General features: G+C 39.8%; 1 protein-coding gene across 12 annotated transcripts in view; it reads right to left on the bottom strand.

Moving 5' to 3' along the window:
- Positions 1-21486, bottom strand: part of OSBPL6 (oxysterol binding protein like 6) — a 207072-nt gene that overhangs the window by 50996 nt on the left and 134590 nt on the right. For 11 of the 12 annotated variants that reach the window (XM_067741421.1, XM_067741425.1, XM_067741423.1 and 8 more), the window contains exons 3-8: positions 13762-13848; positions 7232-7354; positions 4655-4708; positions 3488-3601; positions 3201-3371; positions 508-640 (exon numbers count right to left, since the gene is read on the bottom strand). In XM_067741421.1, the coding sequence (XP_067597522.1) occupies positions 508-640; positions 3201-3371; positions 3488-3601; positions 4655-4708; positions 7232-7354; positions 13762-13848 (682 nt within the window). The remainder of the gene's footprint in view (positions 1-507; positions 641-3200; positions 3372-3487; positions 3602-4654; positions 4709-7231; positions 7355-13761; positions 13849-21486) is intronic. The other variant, XM_067741424.1, reaches the window with a different exon arrangement.

The following is a 21486-nucleotide window of genomic DNA, read 5'->3' on the forward strand; positions in this document are numbered from 1 at the left end:
GAACACCACTACCAGGTAACTGTGGATCTAAGATCAGTATAATTTTGCTGTTTATTGTTGGTTGTTGGGAAACATACACTGTTCCGTGGGCCAGATGGAGCAGCAGAGAAGGCAGCTGTGTAAGTGACCTAGTAGACTGTCAGCAGCGAGGCTGGAGGGTGCTCCCAAGGCAGCACTCAGCTGGGTGATCGCCCCCAGGGTCCGGGGTGTGGGAGGCTAATGAAGCCAGAGGGAACTGCTAACGCAATGAAGTGAGAGGGTTGAAGTGGGTGGGAGTACGGGTAAGGGAAAAACCAGATTCAGGAGCTGTGAGGGCGCAGGAGAACGGACAGGTAAGAAGCCCGAGACATGGCAAAGAGGAGATCTGGGATATAAAAATAAGAAAAAAAAAAAAAGCTGGAGGCATTAAGGGGGGTTGGGGGGTGAAAGGTACAGCACCCACAATTTGCCCCTTTTGCGTCTGTTTCTTTGGCTCATCCTGAGAGCCCACAATGGGCAAGAACTAACCTTCTGCACACCTGTCCATTTCTTCCGAGTCTTGTAGCCAGGCTGCCACTTTGCTCTGCCCGGTCGTGCAGGTTGCAGGGAGGCTGCTACCGCAGGGTAAAGGGGACTGCCATGGAAAGCTGTTTGGCTGCGCCTACGATGAATAAAAAAACGCGTATGGTTAGGCAGAAATAGTACATTTAGGTTACTAAAAAGAACACAAGTATACTCAAAGCGACATTAGAAAAAAGAGGAACAAAAGGCACGCTCAAAATACGGAAGAAGCCTCTTGGCTAAATGTGGTATGAGCTCAGTACAGCCAAAATTTCTAAGCAATAACGACACGACACTTGTTAAGCTGCCATCTCCACCAAAAAACAAAGGGGACAACGTTCAAGTATGTTATATCTCATACTCGCAAGGACACGCCAACTCAAATTTTCAATAGTTTTGCATTACTCAGTAAGTTACAGCTGATACAGTGTCCTTGTTGCAGTACTCAACTCATGAGCGAAGGCCTTTCCTTTCCAAAAGCTCTCTGTACCCTTATGATCAACTCATGGTCTCATCAGCTACCTGTGATTCTTAAATACATTACCCACCAGCAAGCAACCTTGTCATGCTGTGAATGCATATTGAAAACTGTAACATCTAAAATGGCAGTCTTGCCAAGTTATTAGTATCTATAGCTGATAGACTTTCCATTAAAGGGATTTTATGTGAAATAAAAGTTGTATGAAGTATGTAGATACTAAAGTGAGTACAGTAAACGCTGTGAAAAAAGCAGAAACTTACTTCCCCCAAAGCTGAAACAACTTTAAAACTCCATATTTGACTTTAATATTCAGTTACAACTGACTGTGTCTCTTCTAAATCATTATGAAGAGAAGGATGCACATACTTAGCAAACCCAGACTTATTTACTACCCTCACAGGGCCACAAACCAATTAACATTTGAGAGTCTCATAATTTGATGCTTAGAATTCAAGCAAAGTGATAAAAAGCTCTTTTCACTCTTTACTGCATTTTGATAAATGTAACAGAAATCTTTCACTGAGTTAGATCTCAGAGGTATGTCATTTGTAGCTAGAGCAACAGATCTATGAAAACCAGAGTTGAAGAGCTTTCTTATTCCAAGGCAAACAGGGGGGAGGATCTGGTTTCAGTTCTCCATTCTCGGATGTCACCCAAGTTATTTAACAAATAACACAAGGGATGAAAATAATATGTCTTTTATCAACACTCTGTGCCGAAGACACAGGCAGAAGCTGGAAGAACCAAAGGATCAAACATTTATATTTTTTAAATATCCATCGGGGATACATTTCTTGTTTAATTTGGACTAACTCTGGGATTCCTTCTATTCTGTGATGAGAACACAGGAGGCCCAGAGAAACTTGGGGACTATCTTGCACATCTTGTGTTGGGTCATTCACTAAGTGCCCTACTTCCTAATAACCCCGACCTGCTGGTTCATTTCCTTTGATTTCAGAAGCAGTTAGTACTAGGGTTAACCCAATACCCTGTTCCTAGGAGAGAGATATTCCATAATGAAATAAGGTTTGAGAGCCTTGTGAAATACAATTTACGGGATTTAACAAAAATTAGGTAAGTAATTTCCATCAAAATAGCAAAAACTAAATACAGCTGTGTTTCATTTAATCTGATTTGATGAGTCTTGCAGTTGCTCCATGAGGTTTTTCAATGCTTTGCAGAGGAAACTTGGATATGTTATTCCATATATCCCTATGTAGGAAAACAGAGAAAAGCAGAATCTTCGCTGAAACACATTTGAACTCCACTCCTTGTGGCAGCTAGTTATTCACAGATGTCTCTATTCTCAATCTCAGGTGCCAAGTGAGAAACCGGAAGACCCCTGGGCGGTGCAATGTGGCTATGGTTCAGAAAACTTAATTATTGAGGCAAAGGCAGAAATAGCTGTCTCCCTGTCTATTGTCTTAACCTTGGTTTTTAACAGGCAACACCTCTAGCTTTTCAGCAACACAGAAAAAGAACTCTTAATACGGCCGAAAGAATAGCTTCAGCCTCCCTTAATCTGGTACCTGGTATAATGAAAAAGGCACTGATTTTGGAAACAAAGATGAAGATTCTGACCTTGGCTTAGCTGTTTAATGTCTATTTAACTTCTGGAAAAATTCTTTACTGTCTCTGAGCTTTGGGTATATTTAAGACTAGAGATGAATGAACGTCCAATGCTTAAACACAGTGCCTAGTCATTCAAATATATTATATTCAAATATATTATATTACTGTCACAATCTCTAGCCCACTTGCATTAACCTCATGGGGAAATTCACTGGTCTCTCTCACGGTCATGTATATATTACAGCTCAAGGCAAAAAAACAAGCTTCGCTTTAAAAGCTTTGTGGTCTTCCTATTACCACCCAGGAAGACATCAATTTCTAGGTGCTGATTAACCAAATGTTCACTCTACTTCTTAATATTCCCACAAAGCCACATATAATTTAGATGTACTCCATTCATAGAAAGGAAAACTTAATTCTCTTGGTCCACATTTCCACCTAATCTATACTTGTAATTAACTTTGATGGTAAATATCACTATTGTCTTCTGAGGGTTAGTTTACAAAGCACACCTTCTCTTTCTGGTTTGTAAAATGAGACACAGTTAACATGTCTGCATAATTTTCCAAGCAATTTCTGGGCTGACTTTCATATAACAATGTCATACCTTTCCATCCCCAACAGAAACATTAGCAGCTGGTGAGGATTCAGCTGTGGAGGTTGAAGGAAATATGTGAAAACTAGCATCTCGTGGTGATCTCACAATTTCATTCTGCCGATACAATCGATGATGGCGCAGTTTGGAGACCCATGCATCAAACCAGTCCTGGGATTTCACCTAAAACAATAAACAAGAGGAGTAGGTAATGGTGAAACCAATCTCCTGTTTACCACTGATATAGGCAAGTGATTTCCCCAGATATTGGCAGAGAAACTGTTGAAAGGCAATTTTACCTTCAAATGATAGATGTGTTCTTCTGTGTCAAGGTCTATTCTCCGAGCTTTCTTTTTAATTGACATGACAGAGAGTCCGACATCGATGCTTCCGTGGACCTTCCCTTTTTGAATCTGAAATCAAAAGACTGGTAAAAAGGCTGGAAGGACATGTGATTTGACATGCTTTTGTACGGAAGTGAGCTTAATGTAATCTTTAACTTATCTATAGGAGATGGAACATCACACCACCTCTACAAAGAGGAAATGGCTAAGGTTCTGAAGTTAAGGTCCTGAATCTGAGGACAGCTGAAGTTGCAGTGACTTCATACCAATTTCAATAAGTAAGACTATTCATCTCATTCCTGTTTTTGGCATAACTTCATAATTCTAGATTGCACAGTTTATATCCTAAAAAAGATACCTTTACTGGTTCCTAAAATAACTATGGTCAATCTCTGACCTACAACCCAGAAGACCCCCAAGTAATCAGCTAGAAGACTGCTGCTGGGGCAAAACTGGGCAGCTAGTACAGAGTGCACGGAGCAGCCAGCTCTTCCTTCTGGCTGCCCTCATCTGGTCAAGGACACACAGCTGATTCAATGAAGGAGCTGGGGACAGAACTGAAATCTGAGCCCTCTGTTACTTACCCTATATACAATGATAAGAAGGAGAGAATTTCCCAGTTTTGCATGCAAACAATGACTTTTTATATTAAAGAAAAATAATTTCAAATAATTTTAGAGTTGGGATGGCCAAGATAAAAGAATGTATGAAACAGAAATGAAGTTCATAAGATAGGTCTTAAAAAGACTTCAGTAAGAACAAATGTTGCTTTAAACCTCAAAAAAAGCACATATAGCATAGTTTATTGAGAGATGCAGGAAAAAAGCCTACTTGGGTTTTCTCTCTAAGACAGAAAGGGTGATTTTTATTAGTTGGTGACTTTTAGGTTTAAGCTTCTGTTTTTAACAACACACATCACAATAGTTAAGTCAAATCTTCATGCACCAGTTTGAGATTTTATGCTAGCTTGAGCATAAGCGTAAAACACACCTTCCACGCAACATTTGTTAAATCTTACAGGCACAGCAATGCACAGAGCTGGTAACTATGGCACAACACTTGTACACTGTGGTGGTTACTCACTTCAAGCAGAATTCTAAACCAATCTTTGTGTCTACTTACATCAAGTGGTGCCTTTGAATACTTTAACATTCCATTATCCAGGACAAAAAAACGCTGCAAGAACCAAACAATCCCCAGTTATTGTCAGTATTTTGAATTATATAAAACATTCACAAGTGTGGGTCTAACATTGCTTGGTATTTTGTAATCAGTATGTTTGATCATTTTCATGTATTTGAATTCAGCGCACCTGGCCACGGTCAGTCACATGAAATGGTAAGGAAATCTTAGCTCGAGTTCCATACTATTTACCTAGTAGGGTCCTTTTATACATAATCCAATGGGGATGAAATCTCTCACCACAGTTTTTCTTTTCTTTTCTGTTTTTCTTTCTTTCTTTTCTTTCTTGGCTGTACCGCACAGCTTGTGGAATCTGTTTCCTGACCAGGGATTGAACCCAGGCCACGGCAGTGAAAGCCCTGAATCCTAACCACTAGACCACCAGGGAACTCCCCCATCACCACGGTTTTTCTTAATGGGGGTGTCAGGGGTTGGGGGGGAAGGGAGGAATCCAGTGGACTGGAGCTATGAATAATGAATTATCTGCAAAGTTTAAAAAGTAGCCTTATCAATATGCTTGCATCTCCACTTAGCAAAATACTTGCAGTTCACTCTTAGTAAAAGAGATTAAAAATTATTTCTGAACTATATTAAGGGGAAAATATATATATTTGGGGCAGTTTTTGTCTCTTTCAAGACACTCATGGTCCAGTCCAAATGAATCTAGCCATTTTTGCTCCACAAACCTCAGGAACTCTCTGCTGTTGACTTCCTTTCCATGGACAATTGACTAGAGAAAAAACTGCATTCAAGGACCCAATCAAACAATGGGTCCAGTGTCCTCCTCTAGTCTCTACAGATGCAGGGAGTCTTTCTGTGGCTGGTAAATTACTCTGCCGGGAAGTTTTTATGTGACTCAGGAACTCTTAGCTGCTGAGGTGACAGGCAGTCAGGCCTGGAGACACCCTACACAGAACTCACAGAAGGTCACTGTAACCCCTTTGTTATAGGTTCTGGGGTTGCGGGGGGCGGGGGGAGAAGTAAGCACTGGAAGAAGGAATCTCTATAGCTGAAAAACACTTGACTGCCTATGACTTGGGCAATCAAATGGGCTGATGCTTGAATAAATATCTGATGGTATTAGAGACCAAGAGAAAAGGCAATGCAAGGGAGAACCTCCTATTGCTTATGTAGGAAAATGTCTAAGGGAAGGTCCAGAAAGAGTTGCTGTTGAACCACAGCCAGTTTTGCTGAAACATGGACTGAGAGTGTTTAATTAAAGTTAGCCATTTATATAAAATGTGTTTCTTTGACCCCTTTCTTCTGTTTGTCCATTCCTATCTATCAAAGAATTCTAGCAGGGATAACCTATAGGATGGTCACAGGGAAAGAGATTAGCAAGGCCACTGATTTGAGGAATTGCAAAGTGGTAAGGTCAGGATGAAAGGCAAAGGTGATTCCAGGAAGGAGTGTGGCCAGTTGGCCAAAATCCAAGAAAGAACAAGGGTGGGGAGAGATTCCTGGCACTGGTATAACATTATGGGTGCAGGGGCGACTGCCAAGGTTTCTGACAAGTGAGAGGGAAGAAGACTCTTTGACCGGTTTTTATTCCACCCTCAGAGATAGGGGATTGGGGCAACATTTCCCAACTGTTAATTTTTAAATCCTTCTCTTAAATTGCAAAAAATATATTTCCTCAAGGATGTTATAATCCATACCTTCCCCTTTTGGGTCAGTGGGCAGCCACCAGCCTGCCATTTGTGCCCACAAATCTATCTGCCTTGAGATGAAATCCATCAGCAGATGTGGCAGGTAATGAACCTGTTTTTTCAGTGATTTCAGACAAGATACTGGTGGTCTACCAAAAGGCTTATATTGAAAATAGAGGACAACTTTCTTCTCCTAAGCATCCAGAATTCCTGCTACTCACGTAACTGCAACAATACAGTGTAAAATATTTTCTCCATAATTAAAACTGGAAGATGGAAAAAGAATGTGGAGTTGGGTAGAGAGGAATAAACCATGTACGTTAAAGGGCAGTAAACAAACTTCCAAGATCAGTGACATTCCATCTTTAGTTTGCACTGGTAACAATAATTCTAGGAATCTACCCCGAGGACTTAAATGGAAATTCATGTATAAGAATGTTCATCACAACTTCATACAATAAAAAATTAGACATATGCTACATATTCAGCAATAGGGAACTGGTTCAATAATGGAATTAGTATAAATCCATCCAATGGAAGCCATGCCTGCATTTTATAAAATCTCATATTTAGAAGAGTATTTAATAAGAACATATTTATACTAATTTAAGTTAAAAAAAAAGCAGAGTAAACAAAAATATGTCCAAACTGGATTTTAAATATCGTGTAAAATATTTTTTCCCTGCATACAGACATTACAGATCTCAGACTTAAATAGGTATGATAGGTTGCAGCCTGTAAAGTTAAAACAAGGCCTTGAAGACTAGCTTTACACATACAACTGTACTCTTGGTTTCCCACCTAATGACACCAAATAAGAGCCTCTATTTACGAAGATGATCTGAAGATAATATGATGAAAATGTTACCTTGTGCCAGCCCTTTAAAGGCCATTTTCTCTTCTTTAGCATAAAGCCTTCATGTTTGTCTGGTCTCTGGACATTGGTTTGGCCTATTTTCAGCCCTTCTATAATCTCCCAGCTGTCAGCTTCCTGAGAGAAAAGAAGAAAAACAAATCACATGTTTCTCAGTGTTTGATGACACACTTAAAGCAGATTCTTAAGTAGAAATTGCTTTTAAAGCGATACTCAACCCACCAGAAGTCTGAACAACATTCTGGAGCAAATTCTAGCCTCAGACCCAGCTATGCACTTATAATTGAAGTGAGAACGAGTTTCCGGGTACCCCTGGAGGTATGAGGGTCCATCAGAGATGAGCTGGATGGAGGCGGAGTCTGGGGTAGAATGGACTTCTGATTGCCTGCATTCACAAGGTTTAAAATGCATTTTTCCAGACAGTTCATCTCTGGGCACAGAGGCACTTTAAAGTTTTAAAATAAGATCATTTTGGTGAAACATGTTCAATGCGTGTGTGGGCCTGGTTTTCTGTAGAAATGAAAAGGCTGCAGCAGCTTAAGTGGCTCATGACTTCTCATGCTGAAGAGCAGCGCTGTGGGCATCTGTTTCCTCTCACTGAGGCTGCGTGCATTTCAGAGTGAGCATAAAATGCCCCGCTTGCTAAACACCCACCAAGAAGTCCGTGCTTGGAAGACATACATCGTGAGATACACATACCCTTAGGAGCCCATGAAAGAGCCAGAAATCTGGGATTCTAGAGTCCATATCACCCTCCTCTGTTAAAAACAGACTAAATCATGGTTTCCTCTTCCATGAGACGTGTTTTGTTCGTCTATGGTGTTAAAAAAAGTTTTAAAAATGAATTGTCAACATTTTAAACATCAGAGGATTGCAGGCTTTAAAAATCCAAATTTCTAGTGTTTTGTGAAAGCCTAAGATCTGGCAACGCTGGGCCTGCCCTGAAGGACGGCTGCCCGTCTTCAGTTTACCACAGTCCCCCTTGGGTCTGCTTCCATGTTAGATACCAGCCCCTTAGCGACATCCTGGGTTTTAAAATCCCTGGACCAGGTGATTTCTAAGGGCTCACGCAGCTCTAACGTAACCGCTGATCTGGCAAACACTCCTATTCTAGATCTCAGGCTTGGGGCACAATCCAGCAAAGCAGAGGCAGAAACAACGAGGTCACATCCCATGCACGACCGCTGCAATCCTGCCCACAGTGCAAGGAAGCAAACTCCCTCAGCATAACCTGCTCGGCTGCCTCAGCTCTGGAAAGACGGATGCAGCTCTACGGATCAGGGCAGGCCCCTCTGCAGAACGCCCCAACCCAAACTGACTCAGGAAGCTGCCTTCTGACATGTTCTATCAGAAATCATCTTTAGACCACAGCACAAAGACTTCAACGGGAATGGCAGTGGGTTCCATTTCAGGGCCGCTGGACTTGCTGGCCCAATGTCTGGGTGGTGGCTGCCCAGAACCTGCTGCAGGACTGTGACGCTCTGACAGGACCCAGGGGCGAAGGGGCCGTAATCGGTTACCGATGTCGGCCACAGGAGCAGGGGGGGAGAGGGCTGTGTATTTGCCATCCACGCCTCTTTCCCCTGTCTTCTCCTTTCATCTCAGAAGCTGCTTGCCCTATGGCCGAGTCAAATCTAAGCCCAAATATGTGTAAATAGAGGGGGATTTTCACCAAAAATTGTTTCCAGGAGATGTGGCTGAACATTGCTTCATGCAAAACATCATGAAGCCTAGGAGATACTCCTGGCTTCTGAAGAGCCCTCTAAAGCCAGCGTCGTGCTTCTACCCCATCTAAGCCCAACCCTACAACCACCACTGCCCTGAGAACTTATGTGAGATCAGTGCTATTTCTCCATCTGCTTGGTCATCCCTGAGGGGTGCCTAGTGAAGGAACTACAGCCCTTACAGAAACGCACCTACCAGTGTTCATTTGGCAACATTAAGAACCCTTTGAAGGAGCTGTAAATTTCCCCTTAACATAAGAAAACAACCCCCAAACTGATTTTCTACTTGAATACTGTCAGAAACTGTGATTGGTGTGAACTGTTAATTAGATACAGTAATTTTAAAATGTACATTTCTCTAAGGAATGTGTATCTCTCTAAATAAATCCACTTCTTACCTAAAAAAAAAAATATATATATATATATATATATTTCTGATGAGACAGTTTAAGGCTCTAAACCATGTTTTTTGGACAATAAAAGGGATTATCATCAGGAGTACAAAGCAGAGCGTTTTGGAATTTTCAGTTTTTAATAATGAATTGCAATTGAATTCAGGTGAGCATTGCTTATAAATAATGTTAGAATAATAGAAGAAAATAGTAGGTTCTCATAAAAAGTCCAGTATCTTTGGCTTTCTACTCTCATCAGCAAAGTAGATAAAAATGATGGATTTTTATTCATAAAAGTGATGGATTTCTATAGATTTCTTTTAGAAAGCCTTGGTATAATCAAGAAATTAAAAGAATAACTCTCTATACATGTGTACATATATTCATTAGTGCTCTCTCTGTTCTTCGAGAGATATCAGCTGTATTTAATGATATTTCTATTTTTAGTAGCCCCATCCATAGATACCATCTCCAGAAGAATAGCATTTTTATTTTTGGCTAGATCTTATCTTATCTGAAGGCTAGTGTTCATCTTTGATTTATTGTGTGTGTGTATGTGTATTTATTGTGTGTGTGTACTAATGAAAATGGAAACATTTAATAATAAGTACAAATGCTTTTTGAATTTTTTTCTAATTAAAATCAGAAGGTAGTAGTAGCTTGTCCCTGTGGAGCTATGACTACTGATCTCTATCACAGCAGTTTTTTTCTTCTTTGGGAATTTAACCACAGAGGGAAAAAAAATGGGGGGGGGTATAGATAAGTAAGATAGGAAAAGCAAGAAGTTAAAATGTGTTTTTTAAACATAAATGCAGCAGCTCTGATGCAGAATTACTAAACCCAGCAAAAGAAATTAGGAAGAATCCTAACATAGTTCTTAGAGTTAAGCAAACTGTCAAACAGACAAAAAGGCAAAAGATAAAGCCAGAACAAACAACTCTCTCTACTTCAATTATAAATACTGGGGACTTCCCTGGTGGCACAATGCTTAAGAATCCACCTTCCAGTGCAGGAGACATGGGTTCGAGCCCTGGTCCAGGAAGATCCCACATGCTGCAGAGCAACTAAGCCCATGCGCCACAACTACTGAGCCCGCGTGCCACAACTACTGAAGCCCGCACCTAGAGCCTGTGCTCTGCAACAATAGAAGCCACTGCAATAAGCCTGTGCACCGCAATGAGGAGGAGCCCCTGCTCGCTGCAACTAGAGGAAGCCCGCGCACAGCAACAAAGACCCAATGCAGCCAAAAATAATAAATAAATAAATAAATACTGATGATAATGTTACAGATAAGGTGTGTAAGAAATGAAATATCCCATCCCAGGACTTAGTACAATCCATCTCTATACTTAGTAGACCAGGTCTATCTTGAGAAAGCTAAAATTACTTTCTGAATATTGAATAATTTTTTCATAATTTCAATTGATATTAATTTTCTGCTTAAAAGCCACCAACTTTCATAGGTTTACTTAGAAACAGAGTCAAAAGCCCTAATGTGATCACATCAGTACTTGAATCAGATTATACAAACATTTTTGTTCTTACAGAGGCTTTAAAAAGACCTTTGATGTAATAACAATACCTAAAAACAGAAAGTAACCTAATTATAGCCCCAGTCTGCTCATTTGAAAAAGCCAGAGACACTTCCTTTCTCAAGGGTATATTCTCTGTGCATGTGTGAGTGGGCAGGGGATATATGGAATGCTTTAGGAGGTGAAAGCACCAAACAAAGAAACTGGAAAAATCCTGAGACAGGAGTATGTGTACTTCAAACAATGTTCTTCCACCACCAACCAGTGCCCAGGAAGCCCATCTTCTCTCAAAGGGGCTGAGAGATGGTGAGATGCTATGGTGTCTGGATTGGATGGGATTCTCTGATTTCATCAGGTCCCAAGAGATGTGTTATCTATTAACAGAAAAACACAAGAGTATTAGTTGTACAGCAAGGTCCAAGCGGGCAGCTGCACGGAGGAGTAATGGGAAGTGGATACTGTTGGTGCCCTACCCAGATCCCTGTTATCAGGCCAGTGGACCCATGTCCCAGCTGCTGTGAGCACTGTGAACTGCTAAGGCTAACAGCTTCCTTCTTCTACCAGGAATTGCTGTTTGGCCAAGCTGGGGCCTTCACCTGGGAAATTATGCTGTAGCATGACCCTCCCCCACGGCTCTCAAGGACTGAAGGACACAAGGGTACAAACATCTGAGGGAATGAAAAGTCCTTCTTGCCTCAGGGTGAGTCCAACTCTGTGAGGTAAACTTATGCTCCAGAGCTCACCATGGGATCAGGCTGAGGGTGGACTCCAGCTGGAACCCCCTATTGCTTAGCATCGACACCTGTCCTAACCTCTTCGCTCACCCATTTCCTCCTAAGGGTTCTTCCTCCATAAATCACAGGCACCTTAAGCTCAGTCTCAGGTTGTCCTAGGGAATCTGACATAAAGGAAGAATGTGAAATAAAGTAATGAGTGTGGTAGGTACAGAGACGGGCTACATAAGACAGCCTGGGGCTGAGGGAGTCAATGACCAGCACTTGAGAAAGGGTTTCTGTGGGCCTAATTTAAAAGAAGTTGGAGTTTATTTCAGTGAAGAAAGGGGAAGGGAGCAGGACAGCATTCCTGCAGGCCTGGTGGAAGAAACAGATGCCCAACAGTGGAAGAGAGAGAGGCATGGCCGGAGGGAACTGCATGCAGGTGGCTGCAGCTGGAGTATGAAGTGAAATGCCCAAGAAGCTGGAGATGTAGCTGGTGGGCCAGGAGTGGCCAGAGCAAGTCATGTGTATGTGTCGCTCCCTACTTGTTGTTTTAATACCAGCACCTCTCCTTTCCATTTCTGTGTCTCATTCTACAAGTCTTCCTTTCTCTGTTTCCACTGCTCTAAATGTCACATACTTCACAGCTATCTGGCTCTGGACAACTTACTTATACATACCCCAGGTCTCAGTTTCCTTATCAACAAAATGAGAATGGTATCGGTACTCACTTCATCGAGTTGGGGACTGACTGAGAGGATGTATGTACTAATCCAGTGCCTGGCTCAAAGTGGGTGCTCAGTCAATGTTAGCTGCCTTCTCCATCACCCCTAAATCAATATTTATTCTCTCTGTCCTTTAGCTGTGTATAAGAGAGGACTGAGGTTTCAAAGAGATTAGTCGTCACATTTACCAAGTAGACATTCTCTGTTTGCCATTCAAATAGAAATAAGATCATTTTTCATTTCTAAGTTTTTTAAAAATAGTTTAATAACTCCCCCTTTTTTAGTTTAGCAGTCTACTCCTGTCTGATGGAATAAACTTTATAGTTTGTAATGCCTTCAAAGTGTAAAGAGGTACAAATGTCTGTATTCTACAATATAGTAGTGTGGTAGAGCATTCTTTTCCTAAAGGATTCTGTTTAATATAGGAAAAGCAATGTGGATGGATCACTTATACATACTTAGAAGTTAATCTTTCCGGGAGATTAAAGTGCTGTTTTTATATTTGGATTCAAAATCCCCATGCGTTCTATTTTCTGAGTTTCTCAGTAGGAGAGCCAACCCACCGAAAATCTCAGGGAATCGAGCAAGGGGTGGGGGTGAGTAGGATGGTGTCTCCTTGACTTTTCTTTGTGATGTTTGCATTTTAGACAGAAATGAGTTTAGATATTCTCCTAGTCCGAGGAAGAGAAAGTTGAAGGGGAGGGGACACTGGCTTCCATGAAACAGAAAAGGTCTTCATTAGTAGTCCGCAGGGTTCTCCTCAGAGCTCACTGCTAGGAAGGCCAGATGTGAGAAGGGGACTGGAACTCTGAATGTACAACAGCCCCTCTGGCTAGGGACTGTTTTACTCTGCAGGTGGGGTAGAGCTTAAACAAGTCTGAGTTTGAATTCCTGCTCTGCTACTTAGCAGCTTTTTTGACTTTGGGCAAGTTACTAACTCTCGGTTTCCATACTTGTAAAATGTAATAAAAACCTACACTGCATGGAACTGCTCATAAGGATTACAGTAAATGGGATCATGTATCTAAGCACTTAGTATAGCACCTGGTGTGCAGTGCATGGGCAACAATTGTACCTGTTGTTGTGTTGTTACTGCTGGACCCAGTGATTTTTTTCTATAACCTCGATATAGAAATATTAGCTCATCTTACCAACAGGGAATGACAAAGAGTTTCTCTTGCCCTTTTCCCTTAAAATAAAGAGAATTCTGGACGTTTCTATGTAACCCTGCACATCCCAGCAAATACACTTTCATCTCTTTCCTCCTTACGCAGGGCAAAGAAACCCTACATACTGGAGATGGAAAGAAGTGAAAGAGCAGCTCTACAATGGGTGTCACAGCTACCTTAGGGGAGTCAGGTGTAAGAGGTATTGTTCAACTGGCCACAGGCCAGGCATCCTACCATGTGAGAAAGCAACACATTCTGTCACTGACCTTGGAGAGGGGGACCGGTTCCAGCAGTTGCCGACTTACAGAAGGTTCAGTGCTAGAGGAAGAAGTCCTCTCCAGTATGTGGATACTCTGAAAATACATGGAAATACAGCCTAGGGTTAGAGGACCCATTTCTCATGTTGATGGACATGGGGATGAGATCACACAGATCACAGTAAGAACAGTGAGCTATATTAAAAACCGCAAGTTCCTGAGGGGACCAAAGGTAGCAACAACTGTAAGAAAAATGCGAGGATAAGGATTTTGTTTTCTCCCCTTATGGACTTGCTGGTGAATTTCTGCTGCAACGCTGGTTTCAGTCTTAGAGAAAGAGTCAGAGAACACATACATTAAAAAAAAAACAACATGGATTATGTCTCAACATTTTTATAACTAAGAGAATGGTGGCACACCTACTACTTCGACAATTAGCCTTACATAGAAATATTTGCTCATCTCTCCAATGGCAGGAGACAAAGAGAAAGGTCGACATCAAAAAGCCCAGAGCCTTAATACCATTCAGTCTCTAGAGTTTCTTATAATCCTTATAGGATAATTATATATTATAATTATTATAATTATAATAATATGACAATTCTTAAATGCACAGAGAAGAAAACAATACATCACATATAATAAGCAGTAGATGTCTTTCAAAGACTATAAAGAGCATTCACAGATCAGTGAGATGACATTCCAACAGGAAAAGAGGCAAAGCACATGAACAGGCAACTTGTGCAGAACATTTGAAAAGATGTTCAACTTCAACCACAAAGATTTTCAAAGAAGTGAAAACCAAAATAATAATGATTTTTTAAAAACCCATTACATTCAAGAATAGATCAGCGTTGGGGGAAAGGGACTATAAACTGGGTACAGTCTTTCTAAAGAGGAATTTTGCAATTGTATTAAAAAGTCTTTGGGAAAAAAAGTACCTGCCGCAATGACCCAGCAATCCCACAGCTAAGTCTTTACCCTAAGGAAATGATCAGACTGGTATGGAAAGATATAGGAACAGACGTGCTTACTAAAGCATTATTTTATTATAGTAAAAAAAAAATCTAGGGCTTCCCTGGTGGCGCAGTGGTTAAGAATCTGCCTGCCAAGGCAGGGGACAAGGGTTCCAGCCCTGGTCCAGAAGATCCCACAGGCCACGGAGCAACTAAGCCCGTGCGCCACAACTACTGAGCCTGCACTCTAGAGCCCGTGAGCCACAACTAGTGAGCCTGCGTGCCACAACTACTGAAGCCCGTGCGCCTAGAGCCCATGCTCTGCAACAAAAGAAGTCACCGCAGTGAGAAGCCCACGCACCGCAACGAAGAGTAGCCCCCGCTCGCCGCAACTAGAGAAAGCCCGCATGCAGCAACGAAGACCCAACGCAGCCAAAAATAAATAAATAAAAATTTTAAAAAAATCTAATACATATGAGAATAGTACAGACTTATAAGGATATAACATGCAGTGAATCAAAGTGACAACATGAATTTCTGTTTATTGGTATGGAAAAAATAGCCATGATGTTCTGTCAACTAAAAAATCAGGCTATAAGGAGTATGTAGAATATGATGATGTTAAACATATAATCAAAATATATTTCAAAATGTTAACAGTAGCTGTATAGAGGTGGTGGGATTATAGATGATTTTTAATTTTTTCTTAATTTTTTTTCTAATTTTTTAGTGTAAAAAATATACATTACTTTATATTTGGAAAAAATTAAGCACTTTATATGAAGGGATAAATCTGAAAGACGTTAAAGGAATAATTCAATGGAGTTAATATTTAGATATAGGCTGAAAATGTAACATTTTTCCTCTAGTTATAACATTTCATTGTTTCAATAGACAAAGTTGGATTTTATTACTTATTAAGGTCTCTTTTTAGTATCTCACTGGAAAACTATCAGATTAATGTTTGCTTTTTTCATAAAGAAAATTACACTTTGACCTGAGCCAAATTATTCTTATTTCTTTAGGTTTTCAAGCTTTTGGTTATTTCTGTTACCTTGAAAACAAGAAGTCTGATCATAAATTTTTAAAATCCTACCTGAATGCTTTTTTAAGTCATTTATTAGAAAGAGGATAACTGAAGTGAAAGATTTAGGAATTGCTCCTATTTCTCCAACTTGTGAGGAAGCAGAAGAAATAAGAACAGATATTTTGGGGCCAAATACAAAGTTGGGCAGGGAAAGCGAGAATTCCTAATCTGACAGCTGAAGTGTCCAAGGACGATTTAAGCATTAAATGGGACTCTGCTCTTTCCATTCCCAGGTTCACTTGAATTAACAGGGAAAAATGATACAAGGGACTGAGCATCGACATACTCAGCGCCAGCGCCTTTTGTGGGAGAGTCAGAAGCAAAGGCATACTACAGAGAGAAAAACAGGGAGTGTGTGTTCAGATCTTTAACAGACAACGGGACCCCTATCATTTGAATGTTGGTGCATTTAATGTTGTCTCAAGAGGTCTCTGAGACTGTCCTCAATTCTTTTCTTTTTAAAAATATTTATTTTATGTATTTATTTAGCTCTGTTGGGTCCTAGTTGAGGCACACGGGAACTTTGTTGCGGCATGTGGGATCCTTCATTGTGGCTCTGGGCTCAGCAGTTGTGGTGCACAGGCTTAGCTGCCCCGTGGCATGTGGGATCTTAGTTCCCTGACCAGGGACTGAACCCTAGTCCCCTGCACTGGAAGGTGGATTCTTAACCACTGGACCACCAGGGAAGTCCCCTGTCCTCAACTCTTTTCATTCTTTTTTCTTTATTCTGCTCTGCGGCAGTTATTTCCACCATTCTATCTTCCAGCTCACTTATCCGTTCTTCTGCCTCAGTTATTCTGCTACTGATTCCTTCTAGTGTATTTTTAATTTCAGTTATTGTGTTGTTCATCACTGTTTGTTCTTTAGTTCTTCTAGGTTCTTGTTAAATGTTTCTTGTATTTTCTCCATTCTGAGATTTTGGATCATCTTTACTATTATTACTCTGAATGATGTGGTACATATATACAATGGAATATTACTCAGCCATAAAAAGGAACAAAATTGGGTCATTTGTAGAAATAGGGATGGACCTCGAGACTGTCATACAGAGTGAAGTAAGTCAGAAAGAGAAAAACAAATATCATATATTAACACATCTATGTGGAATCTAAAAAAATTGGTATAGATGATCTTATTTACAAAGCAGAAACAGAGACACAGACATAGAGAACAAACGTATGGATACCAAGGGGGAAAGGAGGGGGTGGGATGAATTGGGAGATTGGGATTGACATATATACACTATCGATACTATGTATAAAATAGATAACTAATAAGAATCTACTGTATAGCACAGGGAAATCTACTCAGTGCTCTGTGGTGACCTAAATGGGAAGGGAATCCAAAAAAGACGGGATATATGTATACGTATAGCTGATTCACTTTGCTGTACAGTAGAACCTAACACAACATTGTAAAGCAATTATACTCCAATAAAAAAAAAAAAGACAATGGGAACAAATGACCTGGGACTTGCATTATTTACTTGTTCATGTTAATATTCTGTATGGGATCCTATTTAAAACATAGCAGCTGAATATGAAATTTAGATTTATTCTGAGATCATATAATTAGGAACTAAAATGAGAATTGTTGTTGAAGCAAAAATTGTATTACTTTCTAGGATGTAATCATCTCCCCTCACACCCCTTCACTTTCTTTTTTGTGTTTAAAAATGACAAAAGTAATATATGCTCATTATAAAAAATTCAAGAACAGCATAGAAATATATAAAAGAAGTCAAAGTTCCCACCCCACTGTTACTCTCCCCACCCCTCTAGCTTCTGCAGCAGTGCTTCTCAAAAGGTTGTCCATGAACCCTGGAGGTCCCCAGGGCCCTTTCAGGGCATGTGCAAGGTGAAAATTGTTTTTATAACAATACCAAGACGTTATCTGCCTTTTTTACTCTCATTCTCTCACTAATGTATAGTGGAGTTTTTCAGAGGGTACATAACATAAGGATCCTTCTCTATCTTCACACTTGCAGATGGCTAGGCAATAAAGTACACATAACATTGCCTCCGGCTTCCCCCTCCCCCCAACAAATAAACATGGTAAGAAATGCAAAACTTGGAAAGAAACTTGACCTTAGCAACTATGCAGGCAAGAAATAAAGGATTAACTCAGGAACTTAGCCAGGTGAAAGAAAGTAAATCGCCTAATTTACAAATCAAGCCACAGAAACAGAAATCAATTTAGGGTATTTAAAGTGTGATAAAAAATGAGTTTTGTCTCTATATAGAGACCTGGGGATACTTAAAATGTTGCTGGGATTTTGTGGGTCAGAAGGGTTAGTGACCAAACAAACCAGGACAGCATCTGTAAAATACCTACTGCAGTACCTGTCACAAGAAACACAACATTAGTCTTTTCTCCACCCGATTTTACAAAAGTTCATATTAGGAAAGAAAAGTAAGAGGTTCATTCATTTCAAACATTTATAATATAGTACACACGTAAACTGAATGAACAATCCAAACCCCAAATTTTGTTGATTTTCCAAGGAACAGAGAATTATAAAAATGTTTCCTAAGATACAGTAAGTACATGAATATTTTTATTACCACAAATATATATATATATATATAACTGAAAAAGTAAAGCATGATTTATAAAACTACCAGCTGATACCTATTATTATAAATGTAACTAGCTTCAAAAAATAAGCTATTTCATTTAATTTTCATAATGATAAGAAGCCAAAAGCTCTTACACAAACTTGTGCAGTATATTGTATATTTGTATATTATTCGAACGTATCATCTAGCCAATAATAAAAAATTAATCCACTACCTTAAGAATTGGCTTCAAACTCATGGTTTTTAAATAACAGCCAAAAGTATATCCCTGAAGTTTTGTAATTACATACACAACCACTCATTATTTTTAATGAAATATACAAGTACTTGAATGCTACTTTTTAAAATTGCAGCTATGAAGAAGACAGTTTCCAAATCTGTCATACTCAGTCTTGGATTCTAGTTCAACTGGATGCTCCATGAAAGTAAGAACCAGCCCATCTTCACCTTGGTATCCCACTCCCTTTACCCCTAGCACAAGGCCCTGCATACCATAGCCAGTCAATTTCTAGAATTTTTCAGTGCTCTCTGATTAATTTGTAGAGAACAGTCCCTCAGCAATCATTAACACAAGATCAGGTATAAAACTGCCTTCTAGCTTCATCTTGGAAATATCAAAATCACAGCTCCAATAGAATAGAACTTTTGAAAACATTTTAAAATAAGGACTTTTAAAATAGGAACATCTGGTGAATTAATCACAGAGCTCTTGTTTATTAGATTTGAAGCTGTGACTGGTCAATGGAGAACACAAAAAAATATAATGTGGCAACATCTTCAGTTACAAATTAAATCTTCATAACATTTCCTTTAATATCAAAATTTGTGCTGTACTTCTTTGGACTTTTGTTCACAAGCTGGCTATTTTCATATTCTTTCATGGTGACTTGGAAACACATGTCACGTACCTTCAAGGTGTTATACATATTATATAAGCAGGTTAACTAAAGGGTTACATAAACCTGTTAATTATTCTTTTAAAATCAAGTTTTCTTTCAAATACTAAAGTTACAACTTAATTTCCAGGTCAGTGTTTTTTCTTTAAGACTTTTTTTTTTCCCTTGAGCAGTTTTAACTCCACAACAAAACTAAGAGAAGGTACAGAGATGTTCCATATACCCTTTGCCCCCACGCATGCATAGCTCTCCGCCATTATCAACACCTCCGACCAGAGTGGTACCATTTGTGACAACTGATGAACTTAGGTTCATTCCAGATCAGTTTTTTAAGGACCTAAGAACACATAGAGAAGGTGGAAGTACTCACCCATCCTTTGTTCCCCCTGCTCAGAGAGAACTGATGCACACTTAGCTTAAAACCAGGAGTCTAGCACACATACTTCACTGCAGCTCTTTAATTTGGTAAAAGTTTGTTCCCCAGGTAGCATCCACTGATCTCAATACCTCCTCGGCAGCAAGCGGAAATCTGCCAACATGACTAAAGTCTGGTTTACCTGGTGTCAAAGATGTGGGTAAACAGACAATGAGGCATTTAACAATAGCTGAACGGTTTAGTTGCGACTCCCGCAGAGAGAAACGTGACTCTCAAAATGAAAGTCCACAGAACTGCTGAATGAGTCTCTTGGTTTGTCCAGCCTGTCGTTTACTTTAATTTCATTTTAAAGATGTAAGAGAACTGCTGGAAATATTTTAGGTTGTGGCTACCAACCTCTGTACAGTCTCACTTTTCGTACAAATTTAAGACGTAATAAGGAGAACTGGACCATTACTCTCTGAATGTTAACTCCATTGAAATTGTTCGTCTCATTATTTTATCTAAGCTATTTTTCTATTCATGAATTACATAAAATGTTTTCAAAGAAAAATATCCAAAATGATTTATAAACTTCTAAAGTATTTTCTTATTCAAGCTTCTGGCTGTTAGGCTTGTCTCTCTTCTAGTTCTACCTAATTCTGACATAGCAACACTATTTCAGTGATACTAGTAACCTTTATAGTGTTGATGATGATGACAGTGGTGAGAGTTAATATTTAGTGCTTCCTATATCCCTGTCTCTATGCTTTCCATGGATTATTTCATTCTGTCTTCATAAAAAGCCTTTAACTAATTACTATTAAATTTATTTTATGGCTGACTGAACAGAGAGAGGCACAGTAAGGTTAATGACACAGAGTCAATAAGTATTGGAGTTGGAATGGAAATCAAGATTCTCCTCTGGACTCCAAGCTTTTAAATACTGCCCTCTACTAAAGTTAAAGCTAATGTTAGACGACAAAAAATCACAGCAATTTCAAGTAGTGTTTAACCTCAAGACTAACTGAACACATCTACCACAACCTTTCATGGAAACAGAGGGGCAGAAATGAGTAAAACAAACAAACAAAAAAGGCTACAGCACTCTTAAATATGGTACAACCTTGAGGTTTGTTTCCAAGTTTCAAAAACTAAGAGCAAGCCAGCTAGCTTTTACTTCAGGAATGCAGTGTCTGACGCAGAGAAAACAACATGAGTTTTGCAGTCACACAGACAAGCATACCAACCCCCATGCTGCTATTTACCATGTGCCTTGGGCAGATCATGAACCTTTCTCAGCCTCCATGTTTTCCATCTGTAAAATGGGGATGTTAATGTCTAGCTTGGAAAACATTGCAAGTCACTGAGTTGGCACCCAGTGTATGGACAGTGCTGCCTACATGCTGGCACACAGCAGGCATTCCATAAATGGTAGCTAACAGCTCAGTTATAAATGCTGTAAGAATAAATGTTCAGGAATACTGTGCATTCTTATTTCCACAGAAAGATGTGTTCAAACACCCTGCAGGTGTACCACACCTGAGTACCCTTTTGAAAGCAAAGAATCCGTACCTGACATGGCCATTATGTTACTTGGTCAATCTAGCAACCATAGTTAGCACCACGTCATGACCAGAGCATCGGAATTTACAGAGAAAGCTGACAAAGTGAGTAGAGACAGATGCCCTACATACCTGCCAGTGGGAAAGCAACAGCAGCGGATGGCAATGCACATTCTGCATCCCTCTGAATGTCTACAGCAAAAGTGGTGCACGGACTTGCCTGCTGCCTTCTTAATAATGTCCTTCAAGGAATTACTTTTATTATTTTTGGAATAGCATAAAATATTAAAATCACC

Source organism: Pseudorca crassidens, chromosome 6 (assembly GCF_039906515.1).
Source record: "Pseudorca crassidens isolate mPseCra1 chromosome 6, mPseCra1.hap1, whole genome shotgun sequence".
Taxonomy (NCBI): Eukaryota; Metazoa; Chordata; class Mammalia; order Artiodactyla; family Delphinidae; genus Pseudorca; species Pseudorca crassidens.